At 42.0% G+C, this 19794-nt stretch overlaps 1 protein-coding gene across 13 annotated transcripts in view; it reads right to left on the reverse strand.

Annotated features, from left to right (window-relative positions):
• PARD3 (par-3 family cell polarity regulator) overlaps positions 1-19794 on the reverse strand; it is a 693206-nt gene that overhangs the window by 394978 nt on the left and 278434 nt on the right. For 12 of the 13 annotated variants that reach the window (XM_069729684.1, XM_069729681.1, XM_069729677.1 and 9 more), the window contains 2 exons: positions 8472-8560; positions 2674-2757 (listed from right to left, as the gene is read on the reverse strand). In XM_069729684.1, coding sequence (XP_069585785.1) covers positions 2674-2757; positions 8472-8560 — 173 coding nt within the window. Of the gene's footprint in view, positions 1-2673; positions 2758-2926; positions 2997-8471; positions 8561-19794 lie in introns of those variants that run through there. The other variant, XM_069729683.1, reaches the window with a different exon arrangement.

The raw sequence follows: 19794 nt of genomic DNA on the forward strand, positions 1-19794 counted from the left end.
CATAAATAGAGCAGAGAAGTTAACAAAAAAACTTATAGAAACCAGTCAAGATTTGGCAACCGCTGCTTACAAAAAAACAAATACAAAAAAGTTTTGTTTAACTTATGACTTTTCATGATATTCCAGCAACATTTGTTCTAACCTGAAACTCTGCACTGAAAATCCCAAATGAAACTTCCCGAAGGTTGTTGTAGAGTGCGCAGTTTGGCTGCGTTCCCATCCCCGACATGAGGGGTTTGATCTTACTCTACTAATAAGATCTGTTCTGAAGAGAGACATAAACTTACCTGGACGAGAGGCCCAGACAAGCCCCCTGATTTATTATGCACAGGAAGACTTTAGAGGAATAACAACTATTTATCAAGCCTTAAAAAGCTCACGATTACAGCCTTTAATATAAATGTCATTTGCCTTTAATCAACTCTAAGCGGAACTGCTGATAGAAAAGTTCACCGCAATGTTATGTCTTTAAATAGCAATTTATGGGTGTAATTTTACTTAATATGTACATTTATCTTCCTGCTCAACACATGTGGCTACAAAGCCAACATACAGTGTGTTCAGCTGAAAGATCTATGTAACCTCCACTGTACCCGATAATTCACCTGCATTCTGCGCTTGACACATGAACGCTTTACACTTGATCTAGATGATGGAGATCTGGATTCTCTACCCATAGAACAGATAATAAATTAGTGATTAAGTCACAAAAAGTCCAATTACTAATGCATGAAGAAACATCAGATGATTATTTATAACCAATTTACTGTATCCAACACTCCAGCACAAACACCTTATTACATAGAATATTTACCTACTAGTAACTATAAGATCATTACAAACCAGGGAAGAAATTATAGTGGGTGCAGTCGTGCACCTGAGTCATGGAGCAAAGGTCCCTTTGGCCACTATGAAAAGACCAAAGTTATGAAAGCCTCTCGATAGTTAGACCTTGTTGGAGACTTTGCATTGAAGCCAAACAAAACGTGCAGTCCCAACCCAAGGTATAAGTGTACAGATCCTCTCCTCCTTTGGCATCAAAGACCTCGCCCTATCCTGGATCTCTTCGTACCTTTCCAACCGCACATTCAGCGTCTCCCACTCTCGCAATACCTCCTCATCCCACCCTCTCTCTGTTGAGTCCCCCAAGGCTCTGTTCTACGACCCCTACTCTTCTCAATCTATACACTTGGCCTGGGACAACTTCTAAAGTCTCATGGTTTCAAGTACCACCTTTATGCCGATGACACTCAGCTCTACATCTCTGGCCCAGATGTCACCTCTCTGCTGTCCTTTCCTCTCGCTTCCTCAAACTCAATGTGGACAAATCTGAACTCATCTTTCCTCCATCCCATAGATATTCCTTACCTGACCTATCTATTGCAATTAACGACATCACGCTTTACTCCGTACCGGAGGTCCGCTGCCTCGGAGTAACCTTTGACTCTGCCCTGTCCTTCAAACTGCATATCCAAGCTCTCTCCACCACTTGTCGCCTCCAGCTCAAAAATACCTCCAGAATCCGTCCTTTCCCCAACAGTCAATCTACTAAAATGCTTTTGCATGCCCTCATCATCTCCCACACTTGACTACTGCAACATCCTTTTCTGTGGCCTCCCTGCTAACACCCTTGCACCTCTCCAGTCCATCCTTAACTCTGCTGCCCGACTAATTCATCTCTCCTCGCTACTCCTCTGCTTCCCCCCTCTGCAAGTCTCTGGCTCCCATTCCCTCAGCGTATCCCGTTCAAATTACTAATACTAACCAACAAAGCCATCCATAACCTGTCTCCTCCATATATCTCTGAACTAATCTCCCAATATCTTCCCTTAAGTAATCTCCGGTCCTCCCAAGACCACCTCCTCTCCTCCACACGTATCCGCTCCTCATCCAACCACCTCCAAGACTTCTCCAGAAGATCCACCATCCTCTGGAATTCTTTGCCCAAACACGTCCGACTATCAACCACACTCGGATCCTTCAGCCCACCTCTTCAGGAAAGCCTACAGCCTGCACTGACCCCGCTGCCTCTTCACCACTACAGAAGCTACCGCCTCACCAACGCCGGAGCTCCTGCAACCCCCAACCTACTGTCTCCTTCCCCAAAGGATAAATTATTCACATAAAACTAAACTGGAGAAGCAGATCTACAGTTCTCATTTTTTTTGGAAAACCCATGAAATGTTGATAAGTAGAGATGCAGATATCCCCATATTCCTGACTTGTGTGCAGCCCATGTACTTGTGTGCCTTGCACCCTTCTTGCTGGGGGAGTGGTTTGGAGGCGCACTCCTGGATTGATAGTTCAGATTAGCGGCATGGTCGAGCCGCTGGCGCTGTGCAGTCAGCTTTGTGTCTCTGCAGCATTGAAGAAACGCAGGGGGATAGAAGCTGGTCAGATCTAGCTACCATCAGAGCAGCACTTACAAGCTCTATTGGACAGATCTTGCAAATGCTGCGCTCCATGCCTATAACCCCAATATTTTATTACAGAATCAAATGATAGAAATCAAAATGAAAAAAACATGTTTATCTTACTTTTGCTGATTACTTGCAGTAAAAATCCAATAAAGAAGTAAATTTCAGCTCTATGAAATTATTCCTCTGCAATAAATCTAATATAACATGTATTGTACTGAAAAATGTGTAAACCTGCCCTCCCCCCGCACATTACCTTCCGCCTCGGGCGCTGTAAGGCACTACATGGATCCCTAGAGGTCCACCATCATTGGAGACTTCCACCAGCTTCACCATGTCACTGTAATGCAGATGAATGACAGATCGTGAGCACAAAATAACTAAAAAAAAAATAAGACTCAACAGTCAGGGGGCTGCCATACATCACATTAATGGCCCCCCTGTGTACACACACATACAAGCGCACACCGCAAAGGGAAATGTGAAATGAGAAAAATAATGTTACATACCTCAAGATAAGCCTGATGGCATGGAAGAAGAGGAACAGTGTGAAGACGCTAATAATACTGACAGCAAATCAGATTAATGTACGGAATAATGGTACACAACTGTGCATGATGCTCAGCTAGAAGGACCGAATACAAGATAACGTCATCAAGGATTAGTGTGGCCAAGGACTATCTAGAATATTACAAAAATAGATCCTCATTATAAAAGTCCAGATTAAATATATAGTAATTCTAAATATCTTTTTTCTATATAGTAACTAATGATCCATCAGTGGTCATGTAATGTTTATACTGGACTGGTGAAAACTTAGTGACAGGTGGAAGTCTGACCACTGGGACCCAAATCAACCGGCAAAACCTGGACATGCCTAACCACGGATCCAGTCATTTAATATTGTGCTGCTGAGCACAATACTTGGATTTTCCGGCAGCGCCATAGAGCAGGGGTCCCCAACTCCAGTCCTCAAGGCCCACCAACATGTCATGTTTTCAGGATTTCCTTTGCATTGCACAGGTGATGCAATTATTACCTGGGCAAGACTAAGGAAATCCTGAAAACATGACATGTTGGTGGGCCTTGAGGACTGGAGTTGGGGACCCCTGCCATAGAGCATGAATTAAGCAACGGTTGACCAACCAACCACTCTGCTGCCCAATTTTTTCAATTGGATAAAAATTCTCTGTTCTACTGATCAGCGGAGATACCAATGGTATACCTGCTGACCATGCAAAGTGTATAGGGGCCTCATAACGCCTTACCGACCTCCGCCATACTATTACTGCGGAGGTCGGATCCCCTGCTTTGATGTGGGCTCCGGTGCTGAGCCCGCATCAAAACCGGGACATGTCAGCTGTTTTGAACAGCTGACATGTGCCTGCAATAGCGGCGGGTGAAATCACGATTCACCCGCGCTATTAACTAGTTAAATGCCGCTGTCAAATGCTGACAGCGGCATTTAACCGGCGCTTCCAGTCATCGGGCCTGAAATAAGCGCATTGCCAACCCCCGTCTCATGATCAGGAGTCAGCGATGCATCTGCATAGTAACCATAGAGTCCTTCAGACCTCTATGGTTGCTGATGCCGGATTGCTATGAGCGCCACCCTGTGGTTTAAAAAAAGTTTAAAAAAAATATGAAAAAAATAAAACAATAACAAAAAATCAAACCTACACATATTTGGTATCGCCGCGTTCGGAATTGCCCGATCTATCAATAAAAAAAAAGGATTAACCTGATCACTAAACAGCGTAGCGAGAAAAAAATTTGAAACGCCAGAATTACGGTTTATTGGTCACCGCGACATTGCATTAATATGTAATAACGGTCGATCTAAAGAACGTATCTGCACCAAAATGGGATCATTAAAAACGTCAGCTCGGCACGCAAGAAATAAGTCCTCACCCGACCCCAGATCGTGAAAAATGGAGACGCTACGGGTATTGGAAAATTGCACAATTTTTTTTTATTTATTTTTTTAGCAAAGTTAGTAATTTTTTTTTACCACTTAGATAAAACGTAACCTAGACATGTTTGGTATCTATGAACTCGTAATGGCCCGGAGAATCAAAATGGCAGGTCAGTTTTAGCATTTAGTGAACCTACAAAAAAGCCACACAAAAAACAAGTGTGGGATTGCACATTTTTGCAATTTCACCGCACCTCGAATTTTTTTCCCGTTTTCTAGTACACGACAAGCTAAAACCAGTGATGTCGTTCAAAAGTGCAAATTGTCCCACAAAAAACAAGCCCTCACATGGCCAAATTGACGGAAAAATAAAAAAGTTATAGCTCTGGGAAGGAGGGAAGTGAAAAAAGAGAACGCAAAAACGGAAAAGGGCAAGGTCGTGAATGGGCTAATTCTCCACAGACATTATCACATTATTTGGGACCTCCGATCACGCATTTTATATCCAAATACGCAACCCCACTGGTCAGCAGCAGGTGCCTGGCAGTGGCTTATTTCCCTTCTCCCTATTGCAGAGCGCTTGCTTCTATTCCAGCATTTGCCACACAAGAATCCCCCGCGAACTCATCAGCCACATAAAGAGAATTGTTCAGGGCTCCTGGCATGTATGTGTGACGACACAGCATTTTATCTTAATTATCCAGAAGTCTATTTTCAGTAAGCCAGGAGTCACTGTCCTCTTTATGTTGACTCTTCTTGCAGGTTGAATTGATTATTGCAAATTGATGAATGGTTGTTATTTGACTCTTATATCAGCTCCTACAGTTTATTGTACTGTTATCTTTGCAAAACAGGGATGCGGGGTCACTTAATGTTTGCTGATACAAGTGCTTCTCACTAAATTAGAATATCATCAAAAAGTTCATTTATTTCAGTTCTTCAATACAAAAAGTGAAACGCATTATATAGAGTCATTACAAGCAGAGTGATCTATTTCAAGTGTTTATTTCTGTTAATGTTGATGATTGTGGCTTACAGTCAATGAAAACCCAAAAGTCATTATCTCAGTAAATTAGAATACTTTATAACACCAGCTTGAAAAATGATTTTAAAATCCGAAATGTTGGCCTACTGTTATGCATGTTCAGTAAATGCACCCATTATGTGGTCGGGGCTCCTTTTGCATCAATTACTGCATGAATGAGGCGTGGCATGGAGGCGATCAGCCTGTGGCATTGGTGAGGTGTTATGAAAGCGCAGGTTGCTTTGATAGTAGCCTTCAACTCGTCTGCATTCTTGGGTCTGGTGTCTTATCTTCCTCTTGACAATATCCCATAGATTCTCTATGGTGTTACGGTCAGGCGAGTTTGCTGGCCAATCAAGCACAGTGTTACTGTTGTTTTTAAACCAGGTATTGGTACTTTTGGCAGTGTGGACAGGTGCCAAGTCCTGCTGGAGAATGAAATTTTCATCTCCAAAAAGCTTGTCGGCAGTGGGAAGCATGAAGTGCTCTAAAATTTCCTGGTACACGGCTGCGCTGACTATGGTCTTGATAAAACACAGTGGACCTTCCCCAGCAGATGAAATGGCTCCACAAACCATCACTGATTGTGGGAACTACACACTAGACCTCAGGCAGCTTGGATTGTGGCCTCTCCACTCTTCCTCCAGACTCCAAGACTGTGATTCCCAAATAAAATGCAAAATTTACTTTTATTTGAAAATAAACACCTTGGACCACTGAGCAACAGTCCAGTACTTTTTCTCCTTGGCCCAGGTTATACGATACTAGCGTTGTCTATTGGTCATGAGTGGTTCGACACAAAGAATGTGACACTTGTAGCCCATGTCCTGGGTACGTCTGTGTGTGGTGGCTCTTGAAGCAATGACTCCAGCAGCAATCCACTCCTTGAGAATCTCCCCAAATATTTTAAATGGCCTTTTCTTAATAATACTTTCAAGTCTGCGATTATTCTGGTTGCTTGTGCATCTTTTTCTACCACACTTTTTCTTTCCACTCAACTTTACATTATTATGCTCGGAAACAGCACTCTGAACAGCCAGCATCTTTAGCAATGACATTTTGTGGCTTACCCTCCTTGTGGAGTGTGTCAATGTCTGCCTTCTCAACATGTCAAATCAGCAATCTTCCCCATGATTGTGAAACCTACTGAAACAGACTATGGGACCTTTTTAAATGCTTAGGAAGCCTTTGCACTTTTTGCTAATTATTCTAATTTACTGAGATAATGACTTTTTCGGTTTTGATTGGCTGTAAGCCATAATCAACATTAACAGAAATTAACACTTGAAATAGATCACTGTTTGTAATGACTCTATATAACATATGAGATTCACTTTTTATATTGAAGAACTGAAATAAATCAACTTTTTGATGATATTCTAATTTAGTGAGAAGCACTTCTATATTGATTACACATTATAGAAGGCCTTGCAGTTTGTTGACTTGTGAACAGTGAAGGATAAAATAAATCAATGCAAGTTAATGTCATCACCCATTCCCCTTAACCTGTGAATAATGGCTTGAAGAACAGTTGTGAACTATAAAAAGAAAATATGCCTCCGTAACAATATACATCCAGACATCCAAGAGATCCAAAGAAGAAGAGACTCTTTACAAAACCACGGCTAGGAACACTCTTTAGGATAGCTGTCAAATTATGGCTCCATCACAACACACACAGATTTGACATTGTACAGGATGACAGCTTAGGGGACCACAGACCAGGCTGAAATAATACAGATCTGCTCCACTGACCATCACTGAACCCGTGGATAAGTTTGGAATAGCCAGGATTTTGACCCACCAGTCACCTGAGCCCCATGGATACATTTGGGAAAGCCAAAAATTGCAACCCACCAGTCACCTGGATCCATGGAGATGTTTGGAGAAGCCAGGTTGTGACCCTCCGGCCACCGGACCTTGTACCTCAATGGACTGGCAGCATCCTAAGCTTGTCATTACCTCCTGTGTGTGCCACAGGTGGGAGTATTTGCCCTGGGAGCTCTGAAGTCACAGCTGCTCTTATCCCGGGGAGTCAGCAGAAGGGTGAGACTCGTTAATTTTGCACCATCTCAGGTATTTTGCTGGGACTGTTCTATGTGTTATTTGCCTGTTTTGTCGTTTAATAAAGCAATGTCACATTAATTTTACCCTCACCATGTGTTGTCTGAGCAGTATTATGCCCACGGTAAAAGGAGAGCGGGTGTTCGGTGGGATGAGCCCTGGTCCATGCTGTTCGGGCTAACGGGCAAGAGTACCCGCTGACCCGCCCTGTGTCTGCACAGTATGTTATAATAAATTATTGCAATCCCCATTAAATCACAGTGTTGAAGTACCTTTTGCATCGTGCCCTGTTCCTTTAATTCCACCTTTAAAAAAAATGGATGAACTGATAACTGGGCGTCGCAACTCCATTCTTATAAAAAGTACGTTCTTACCAAGTCTGACCATGTCAGCAGGGATAAGACATATCACAGTGTCAGACACACTCCATTAAGCTAAAGGAATGGCGACACCAAGTAGTCAATTATTACATATTTTTCCAGAAGGAACAGCACAATGCACAACTCAAAGAGAAAAAAAGTTCACTTAAACAGATATGTTGAGACAGAGAACGGTTTCAAGGTTTCTACGATTTGGAGACAAGGAAGCTGCGGCATACCACTGCCATCCAAAGCAGCGTGGACCCTGATCGGAGACGCTGATGAGTATTTTGAACAGACCATGATTGAAAAAAGGTGCATCGGCGTCAGTAAGGTTTTCAGCTATAATTTCTGAAGTAATCACGCTATTTTTCTAGAGTAAGATTTATACATGGCATCGACCAATTATAATACCCCAGGGAATGTCCGACTCCAAAGCCAATCAAGGCAAAAAAAAAAATCCAAAAGGCAAATTAATGTAACAACTTCTATGATTCTATGATATGTAGTAAGATTGCTTGTCAGGTTTAATTAGAAACTTGTGATGAATCTCCTACAACCTGATTCTCATTAATTAGGCTAGGTGAAATGAAAGCCAGCAAAATATCAAGAGTTACATTGCTAAGGACGGCAACTTTTCATGGCTTATACGTGTTTAGTGCATACTGAGCAGAACGAGCAAGAAGACTTACTCAAGGGAGAAGCTGGAAGTTCGCTCCAAGCCGGTGTCTGCATGGCCAACGGGTTCCACCCGACTGTTCTCCTCTCCATCATCCTCATCCTGAAACAGAAGAAACAAAGGCTTAAATGTTGGTTTAAGAGCTTACACGATCCATTTAGAGCATGAGAAGTGATAATTAGGAATCATGTAAACGTTCTTTCTGAGGCTCTAATGTTCAAGCAGCACATTTATGAACACTTTACCCAAGCACGTAATAATAAACTATCAGCAATGAATAATGAGCAATGTTTCACAGACGGAAAATACTGAAGAAGTTCCTACCTACAAATTCAACACCTTACCCTCCATCTATTGCCGTGGGGCAATTTGGTGCCTTCATACTGACCTGCGATGAGTTAATATTCGGCCATGACTACACTATACTGTATATACAGTTGCACACAAAATGCTGAAAGCAAATTGCCTAATTTGCTTCTTGTTCGATGGAGTCAAATGAGACCTCTGCTCCGAGTCCCATGTAAAGAACAGCTCAGTGTATTACAGACATGGCTACTGTGCCCGGTCATTCAATAATTTACCTGTGGTACTCTAGCAGTTACTGACATGGCATTTCTAAAACGCTCTTCAATATAAGCACCTCTTTATTTTAGGGTCAGATGTCATAGTGTGAGCATCCAGATTGTTCAGTTTAAGGAAAAGATCTGTTTTTAAGGACGTAAAAGGTAGCAAGTTTTTGCACTTATTTTATTCCCGCTGCTCCTCCAAGAAGAGCAGTTTAGTTTTTTTATGTTTATAAAATCCACTATACAGTCTCAGTTTCTAGGCTGCTAAAAAATTACAAGCAGGGTCATCCGTACACCCTTGGAGGCTACAACTGGAGTTCCTCATTCAAATATTGTGAGCAAAGTGTAGTTGTGGCACTCCCGCACTCATAAAAGCTCTGCAGACAGTGAAAGCTTGCCAAAGATTACAAGAAGAGTCATCTATACACCACTGAAGGCACCAACTCTAGTAACCCATTCAAATATTGTGAACTAAGTGTAGTTGTGAAACTTGTACACTCAAAGGCTTTGCACACAGTGCAAAGCCATGAAAAAATTATAAGGAGTGTAATACAGTCATTCATAGACCCTTGAAGGCAACAACTGGCAGGCCTCATTCAAATTTTGAAGATTAAAAACACTTTATGTGCTGCTGTCATCTGGTGATGTGGAAAAGTTGGGGCTAATTCAGGCTTTGTTCATTTTTATCAGAGTGAGCCTGTCAGCATTTTCTGTTGAGAGCCGAAAGCACCTGTCTGTTGTTATGACCTCTCCTCAGCGGCACTAAAAATCCTCTCAGACAAGACTCTAGTGGCAAACCAGCAGACATAGACATCTAAGACATAGTATCCTCAAGGCTATGATCATACATTGTGTGGCATTAGGGTGGTGTGACATGGTGCATACATGCAGGGTTTAGATACTACCGTTTGAAACGTTAGAATATTAAAGGGGCTATTTGGCACAACTCACTTCCGCATCAGAGGCAAGTGGTGAGGATGCAAAGAACCTGAATACCTGCCAAGAGGTATCTAAAAAGAGCAGCTATTGTGCCTATGTCCTTTCCTAATGAGCAGGACACTTGCACCATACCTGCCTATTATGTACAGGACTTGGCAGATATCACCTGATCGGCATGGCACACATCCAAAGTGAGAGGATGGCCCTACACAATGTTACTGAGTATTAGGGTCTGTTAGCTCTTGAGCTAAGTGAGTCTGATGGAGATTATGAAGTGATTCCCATCGCTTCTGATGGTAAAAGTAGAAGTCACGATGCCAATGTGAACAGCCTTCATCTACTAATAATCCTATACTGAATTAAGTGCCCAAACAGCTCAACAACCTCCAAAGCAGAGTCTAGAAAGCTGAGAAGTATTCACCAAATGTTATTTTGTGTCCTCTACAGACGAAACCATGAATTATGAGCTGCTATTATGGAATGTAAACAGGATCACAGTGCTTCCCCTCCTGGCACCATGCGGGGCACACAGAAACACTTCATCAACGCAATTAAAAATCTGAGCCATTACAGGAAAATGAGGAAAATAAAGCTCGGTTTATGATGTAATCCATTTTTTTTTTTTAAACAAAAATAATTAAGAATTTATATTGCTCATTACTCACGTGACTAAACAGAATTATGGATGGAAGAAACAGCAAGGTTCCCAAACAGATTTAAGAATCATAGAGCATTGGTATCAATCAAGAAACAGATACGCAAAGGGTTGGCGCTCAGTAATAAAATATTCTACCCAAGTAGTGTGCAAGCAGCTTCTAATATTATATAGACATTTCCTCGGAGAGTGTGAAAAACGAGTGCGTTTGGATGTGTTCAGCCCGTCTGTGGATTTACACTGTGCCTTGGATACCAGCTCTCCGCGTGAATCCGGGCTGCTGGGAGATTGATGGTCTAGTGTTTTGAAAGCCTCTAATATTCACTTCTTCTACATCTATCTCTAAGAGCTAGACAAGTAATGCATTCTAAAGGTTAACCAGCGTCTTGAACCCACCAAACAGCTGTAGGAATGTAAACAAGCAACCTAAATAGGTTAGGGTTTTTTTTTTTTTTGGGTTGCGGTAAATTGCGATTCTATTTTGCTGCTGGGGATGACCGTAATTGCCTGTTTTAAACACATTAGGGGGCAATGAGAGCGCACGGGATGTTACGGTTTTCATTCTCTTTGCCATTTTAAAAGACATATTAACTGAAGATCAAGATAGATGTTTCCTAGAGGGAAAAATATCAAGGCGTTAAAGTCTGCGAAAATATATGTCCTTATTGTACCAGAGGCACGTTTGGAATTATAAATGTATTCTGCTATTTGCACTCAGCACAGAAGAGCAATAACATTTATTTTGTAAGAAATTTTATGCAATTCAATGGAAAGTAAAAATGTCAAATGTGAAATGGTAGGTAGACAATAAAAACTATGTAAATAAAACAATGTATTTTTAATATTGGCATATTTGTATTCAGAGACTCATAAACCTATGCAGGGTAAAACTAGTAAAGTCAATGATAAACTAGAATTGACGGTGTATTTTCCATCATTAAAAGTTACCGCATATTCGGCTTTTTCTGGCAGTCCCGGCCATCAATATATTCCAAAGGGGCATTTCAGAGCCTCGGTCTTGGGATCCCAGTGGTTGTACCCCACTGATCCACAAGTTATCACCTATCCCTTGAATAAGTAATTCTAGAATTATAGAAATAACCATTTTAGTTGAGAGGGAAGAAGGACTATCAAAAAAGTGGTTTTCTAAAAATCTATGAAAGTATTCGAGAGCAGAAAATGGGTTAAAATATAATAAAATAGCCTTCTAAAGTCTTTAATCCCATTTGATTTAAGGATGAAGATTCCAGGGATCCCTGCTGGTCTCTGCTTATGTCATACATCCATCACGTGATGTACACGACATCCATCGGCATGTATGATAAGGGAACACAAAGGGCAGCAGTCAAGTAATTAATGTATAATATGTCATTTTCATACGTAGTTAGCAGAGACAATCAACGATCCCTTGAGTGTTGGTGTGGGAGCAGCAAGTAGTTTTTTTTCTTCATTTTTTATTGTACCAATCCCACTTTTTATAATGAGATCCAACTACAGAACAGACAAGTAAATATGCAAGTTTGCTCTCAACTAGGGTTGAGCGAAACGGATCGTTCATTTTCAAAAGTCTCCGACTTTTGGCAAAGTCGGGTTTCATGAAACCCGACCCGATCCCTGTGTGGGGTCGGCCATGCGGTACGCGACTTTCGCGCCAAAGTCGCGTTTCGTGTGACGCGCTTGGCGCCATTTTTTCAGCCAATGAAGGAGCGTGGGCAGAGTGATGACATAGGTCTTAGGGGCGTGGACGGCTATCGTCATCTTGTCGCTTGTGCGCTGTAGAGATTTGAAATGTGTAACACCAGCTTTTCAGTTCAGGGATGGACGGGGGGGGGGGGGGGAGAGAGAGAGAGACAGAGAGAGAGAGAAAGAGAGAGAGAGAGAGAGAAAAAAAAATATTCTTATTGACTTTGCATTGGGTTTCGTGTTTCGGTCGATCCCCGACTTTTCGCCATAATCGGCCGATTCCACTCGACTCGACTTTTGAGATAGTCGGGTTTCGCGAAACACGGCTCGACTCTAAAAAGGTCAAGGTCGCTCAACTCTACTCTCAACCAGAAGAAAGTAAAGAGTGTTACCTACTGAAGATGCCAGCCCTAGGAGTCAATGTCCGACCAGGCATGTCGATGGTGTGATTAGGCATCATTCATTTGCACAAGGCAGGTCTTTATTTGGGAACAGTTGGGTTTGATAAATGAGGAACATATAAAAGCATACCACAAATATATTCCAGAGTCCTTACAAAGGTTCCAAGTAGGTCAGCCTAGAGCAACATGACTATAGTAACTTAAAGCTTCTAAATATTAAATTTCTATGTATAATTTTTTAAGACCAACACAAGACCGCTGATGGCACAACACTTTGAGAAGTTAATATCCCCATTGTCTTGTTGCGGTAATAATGAAGACAACAGCTGCTTGTAGGATACAAGTCACCATGTCAGTGATTTCAGGTGCATCGCTCCACCAGATGACAAGCAAGGCTGTAAGGAGTTTAATCCTGTATAATATAGCGGTGCACCATAACCCTCTGTTCTTCCCATGGAACCAATTCAGAACACGGTCTATGCTGGAAATAAACTGAAAGGAGTAACTGAGGACAATGTTTTATATTCTCCTCCGAGAAGTTTCTACCCAATCCTTAATAGAACTACTGTATTTTCAACCTTAGGGAGACCTTAATTAACTAAATATTGACAAAACAGGCATATAAAGCTGTTGCCCAAGGAGCATAATAATTAATGGGCTTGTGGTAACTGCTTTATTATTGCCAACAGATAAGGACTTCCGGCTGCTATCAAGTTTATGCCGGTATTATTAATCCTTTGAGAATAGTGCCTTGAGCAGGTATCTGAATATGTATACGGACAGCCAGAGTCAGACAATCCAGGCTATGAATCCATAATACACTGCAGTACTCTGCAAATGAGTAATTGCACAGTCTCACAAGTAAAGAAGTTTAAGTGCTCAGACACTAATGATTAACTCCCTTATCTTTCTGACTAGCCCAATTTTTTAATCTAATTCAATACCTCCATTCTTTAAGGCTCCGAAGTTTAACTTCAAGTTTCCGGGGACCAATGCATTGTAAAAGCACCTCCAGCTCCTAACAGGTGTCATTCATAAAACTGGTGTCTCCTTACGTGGCCTTGGGTCCATTCGAGTGCCAAAGTTCCAGTGGGTCTGTTACCTCGGCACACCCAATGGCTATGCCCCCGGAGGACCTAAGAGGCACTGAAGAAAAATTGGTGAAACATAATTATAGCCCAGTTACTTCTTTGAAGCTTAATGCAATTCAAGAAGGATAAAGGGGTTGTCCCGTGTCATAAATGTATGCCAAAAGTGGCTAGTGGATGTGGGACCTACCTCTGAAGCCCACATATATCTCAAGATTAGGTTCCCTGCTGCGAGTTGCCAGGAAAGCAGATGCGGCCATCCATGAGTGCTGCAAAATTTTAGAACTCCCATCCAAATAAAAAGAAAAAGCCACATGTGGCTTTCCACATTTCTGTTCCTGGAGGTACATGACGAAGCCTCATTGTCATGCAGGACACACATGGATCAGACAAGAGATGCCTTATGTCAACTAATCTTTTAAGGGGAATGTATCATCACTATTCTATGTATCACTACAGTTCATCTCCTCCTCTTCCTTCACGATGAGTTTTGCCGTAATAAAAAGTATACTCAATAGATATTTCAACACGATGTAGTAGGATGTGAGTCAATCTATAGCTGCTTTTTCTCATGTGGTAAAAGAAATGCAAATCTAATAGGACTTGAGGTCAGTGTGAAAAATGCAAAATTTATGTTTTTGGGGTCTTTTTATTTGTTGGGGGGTGAGTGGTGGTCAGGAATATAGAAATATATATAAAAAAAAGGATATTTAACATAGAAAAATATATCTAATACAATATAATTTTCTTTTCTAATTTTTCTAATGACACGTTCCCTATAAGACTGGACACTAGTGATGAGCGAGTGTACTCATTGCTCGAGATATCCCGAGCACGCTCGGGTGTCCTCCGAGTATTGTTTAGTGCTCGGAGATTTAGTTTTTATTGCCGCAGCTGAATGATTTACATCTGTTAGCCAGCATAAGTACATGTGGAGATTCCCCAGCAACCAGGCAACCCCCACATGTACTTATGCTGGCTAGCAGCTGTAAATCATTTAGCTGCGGCGAAGAAAACCAACTCTCCGAGCACTAAAAAATACTCGGAGGATACCCTAGCGTGCTCGGAAAATCTCGAGCAACGAGTATATTCGCTCATCATTACTGGACACATCTCTATAATGTTTGGGGGATGCAATTCTGCAAAATAGAAGGAAGTTACTATTAAATGGTTAAAGCACATACGCCCTTATTTCTAAAGAACTGTTGGCACAAGATGCACAGCATTTCATTATGAGAATTAGGGGTGTAATTTGCACATGTGGGACCAAGCTGTTCCATGGATCGGCTTCACGCAGCTGACTGGCATAAAGTAAAGGCGTCTGTTAAACAACAGACACAACTAATAGGGAAATAGCAGTAATGGATTGTCTTTACAAAGAGTAATGGTGGCATGCAATTTGGCACAAAACGCACACAGGACAATTGCAGACATTGTGGTAGGCGGGCAATGGTCTATCAAACAGCTGGTCTTGGTTAATGTGGAGGATGAATGCTAGCAGTCCCTCCATATCGTCAGCCATTGTCAAATCCAGGTGCCACCTAACGTCTAGCACCAAGAGCTGAGGGTTACAAGTGTAGGGGGATTGTAGAAAATACGTAAAATAAGCAATGTAATAATTATAAAAGAGCACAATAATCACTTTCTGAGCTCTGATCACATTTAACTGTCCAAAAATACTATACAATCAGCTCTATACATTTTTACCATTCACGCAGAACGGCTACAGAACATAATTGTAGATTGTATTTAACCATCTGCTGTATTGAACTCCGGGCTTGGAGCTTACTGTCCTCTCAAACCCGAGCCAAAAGGGATCACTTCTTAGCAGAGGCAGATTTACAGTCTTATCCAGTGATTGTAAGCAGGGTCATTATGGCTAATACACGTGTAGGCCTAATTACGGTCTCATATTTTAGAGCAGTCAGTCTGCAATTAGCATAGCCACCATTAAACTTTGCAGATAATGGAGTGGAAACTTGTATAATCGTGACAACCTGTAACCTTCCGCATGGTATCACCATAGTTGTGCAAAACGTAAAGAATTTACATTCAGACATTGTGAATTACCTAAAAATTATGAAAACTATCTAGAACTTATGGTGATCCTTGTAACTAGCAAAGTAAAGGGAAGTGGGAGTAAAAAAAAAAAAAAAAAAAAAAAAGGAGAAAACAGTCATAGCTTCCCTTGCTGGGAGGAGGTAAATTCAAGAAAGAGGTCTGAGAGATCTCTTTGAGAGGCAGAACAGATAGGTAAGAACACCTGAACAGAAAAGACTCGAAAATGCAGTACAGTATGAAAACTATCGAAATGGGTAATGCCAAAACCGGGGACCAATGGTGCAGGGGACGGAGTGGGGCGGAAAACAAGCACAGGAACTGAAAGTGCGGGGAACATAGCGGTGACATACGTGAGTTCACCAGGGTTCAGCTATGAACTCCGGTGAACTTTCTCACTGTGGGAGCTTTGCATTAGGCACCGACAGGAGCGATTACACTCCTGTCAGTGTGTGCCAGCTGGCGGGAAGAGCAGTCACTAATGTGACGGATGTCCAAATCATCCAAATCGTCATGGGACAGTATGGATTAGCTGCACTTTGGACAGGTTAGGAATATGGTTGTTTATTATTTTTCTTTTTTTTTTTTATAGGGGCATGGGAATCGGTCAATTAGGCGTAAGAAGTATTTTTATTATTTTTTTTTATTATTATTTTTTTTTTACAGGGGGCATTGGCTTCAATAGAATGGGTGTAAGGCGAGTATAAGTTATTTTTAAGTAAATTTGTAAAACAGAGTGTGAATTTTTATTTCAAATAAAGTACTTTATACTGGGTGTTTATTGTTTACAATATGACTATGGGGTTAGAAATGTATAGTTGTCTTTTAGACCCTTCTCCATTACTAATCTGTGGGTTTTAGGTCACCTGACAATACAAAGGTGACATCAACCCCACAAATATTGACCCCATTTGCCACTGTGACAGGGAAAGAGGGAAGAGCCAGGAAAAGAGCCAGAATTGGGGCATTTTCTGGGGCGGCAGCAGGCTGCTATTTTTAGGTGAGGAGGCAAATATCCATGGCCCCTTACGAGCCTGAGAATACCAGCCCCAAGCGGTCTGCTTTAGCTTGGTAGGCTGTTAAAAATGGAAGGGGGACACCGGCATTATTAAAAATTATTTATTGAAATAATGGCGTGGGGACCCATTTATTCTTGATAACCAGCCATAATAAAACTGACAGCTGAAGGTTGCAGATCGCCACTGTCAGTTTTGCCATGCTGGTTAACAAAATTAGAACAGACCCAAGTCAATTTGTTTTATTTATTGTGCAGGCGCTGGATGATTAATACTCCCTTCAACGGCGCCTGCTCTCGCTGTTTATCAGCAACAGCAGACATAAGCTGATGGGACTAGTAGTCCCATCAGCTGACACCTCTGTAACCGGAAGTAAACTTTTTACTGCTGCTCACAACTGCTGGCACTCTGACCGGCAGTAATAATCTTACCGCCGATCAGTGCCGCCGGTGTGTCGCACGGTTATGCAGGTGACAGTTTGGAAAACAATAGATGTTCGAGGTGCCAAACCCGAACAGTAACACGGACTTTCTAGAGAAGTCCATGTTTGGGATCTGTGCCTGGACAGTAGGTGTTCGGTATGGACCCCGAAATTTACTATTTGGGTTGGCCCATCACTACTAACGGACTTTGAAGAATTCCAAGAACAGTTAAAACAAAAATCTCTTCATCATGCCACATCCCCTATTGTCCTGGTATTAGACAAAGGTCTATTAAATTTTAATTGGTCATTTTACAGATATCTTAAAAACTTTCAAATCCTAGCCACACTGGTCATGATAGGAGGAAAATAACCTGTTTTGGATAGTGGTCCTTCTAGGGTAGAGACCTTTTTACACTGTCTCCTGGGAGAAAAATATGCAAATTAGGGCCCCTACAGAAGGAAGAAAACTCTTGAGACTCTTGTGGCTAATATCCTCAGAGGTCAAATCCATTAAAGAGTTTTGAAACATGCTTAGTGTTATCCCAATGGCTCTACCAATGGCTGATATGTCAGTCACGTTTCAATGCTCTTCAATGGTTTGGAGAATGACATACATTGAATATACCTCTAATAGTTGACACTAAACTGGATTCTAGAAGATCCAATTAAATTGATTTATTAGGCCATGGATCTAGTTAAGATCTATTAAGATTAGCTGATCAGCAGCTCTAAACTATCTCCAATCAACTACATGTTCAATCAGCTATGGCGTTAGTTTGATGGCCTATTTACACAGGACGACCCAGCTTCAGATGCACACTGAGATTTGTAATAGATCATTCAGTGAGCATAGGCTAACAATAACTCGGCAGCACATGCATACAAGGGACGATGCACTCCAGAGAACGATTATCTTGTGTGACAACCAAAAGATCACTTAACTCGATAAACATGCATTTTACTCGTTCACTGGGATTATCCAGAAACTAGCGCTCCTAGGACTACTCGTTCCCAATAATAGTGCAGTGTAAATTGTCGTTAAGATCTGAAAATTTTAAATCTACTAAGTTGTGAAACAGTTTTAACTTAAAGGGAACCTGTCACCCCCAAAATCGAAGGTGAGCTAAGCCCACCGGCATCAGGGGTTTATCTACAGCATTCTGTAATGCTGTAGATAAGCCCCCCGATGTATCCTGAAAGTGGAGAAAAAGAGGTTAGATTATATTCACCCAGGGGCGGTCCCGCTGCGGTCCGGTCTGATGGGCGTCGCGGTCCGGTCCGGGGCCTCCCATCTTCTTACGATGACGTCCTCTTCTTGTCTTCACACTGCGGCTCTGGCGCAGGCATACTTTATCTGTCCTGTTGAGGCCAGAGCAAAGTATTGCAGTACGCAGGGGCCGGGAAAGGTCAGAGAGACCCGGCGCCTGCGTACTGCAATACTTTGCTCTGGCCTCAACAGGGCAGACCAAGTACGCCTGTGCCGGAGGCACAGCGTGAAGACAAGATGAGGACGTCATCCTATGAAGATGGGAGGCCCCGGAACGGACCGCAACGCCCATCAGACCGGACCGCCAGCCCAGGTGAGTATAATCTAACCTCTTTTTCCCATCTTTCAGGATACATCGGGGGCTTATCTACAGCATTACAGAATGCTGTAGATAAGCCCCTGATGCCGGTGGCCTTAGCTCACCTTCGATTTTGGGGGTGACAGGTTCTCTTTAATAGTTGCATCAAAATACGTGGAATCTGTGTAAATTTATCAAACCGCAGGACCTCGATAATGAAGCCTTTGTTAGCTGTATTAAGGACTTTAAGGCTCAATTTTAAGGACAACCCTGATGGCAAGAGACTAATGACTCACACTCAATAGTTTATGCAGAATTTACCATGGAAAACATAGGAGCGGGCTAACCACCTCAAAAATCAAAATCTATTTTTGCAAATGCTGTTTAAGCTGAAAGAGCAGAAGAATCATAAAGAACAAAGAACGCAGATGAGATAAGAAAAACAGAGCAGGACATGAGACTTAAAGCATAGAAGGGGATTTAGCAATGCACTGGAGAGAAGTAGGTTTTCAAAGGATGCGGGGCTGCGAGGTCATGACGAGAAAGTAAAGTGAGAGCGGCATTATATGGAGATGGAAGAGTGACAGAAAACGCTCAGGTAGAGGAATGATTGAACCAGCTCCCTGCAGTGAATACATCCTGAGATGTGAGAGACATATCGTCAGATCTGACGATTTAAGGTAGACGGAAAGGTTGGAAAGTTGTAGGTCATCTCTGAAGAAAATCCACACACCTCAACTGGCAAGGAATAGGTCTAAAAATCACTGCTGTCAGTGAAATAGCAGAACAAAGCTGAGAAACAACCCTTAAGTGGCAAGAATAAAACTTTAAATGAATATTCTAAAGCACACATCATCCAAAATACAGCAAGTGAGGAGTTTCAATAGAGTCCATGTTCCCCACATCTAAACTGCTGGATCACATCAATGTCAGCAGTTGCT

Source organism: Ranitomeya imitator, chromosome 6 (assembly GCF_032444005.1).
Source record: "Ranitomeya imitator isolate aRanImi1 chromosome 6, aRanImi1.pri, whole genome shotgun sequence".
Lineage (NCBI taxonomy): Eukaryota > Metazoa > Chordata > Amphibia > Anura > Dendrobatidae > Ranitomeya > Ranitomeya imitator.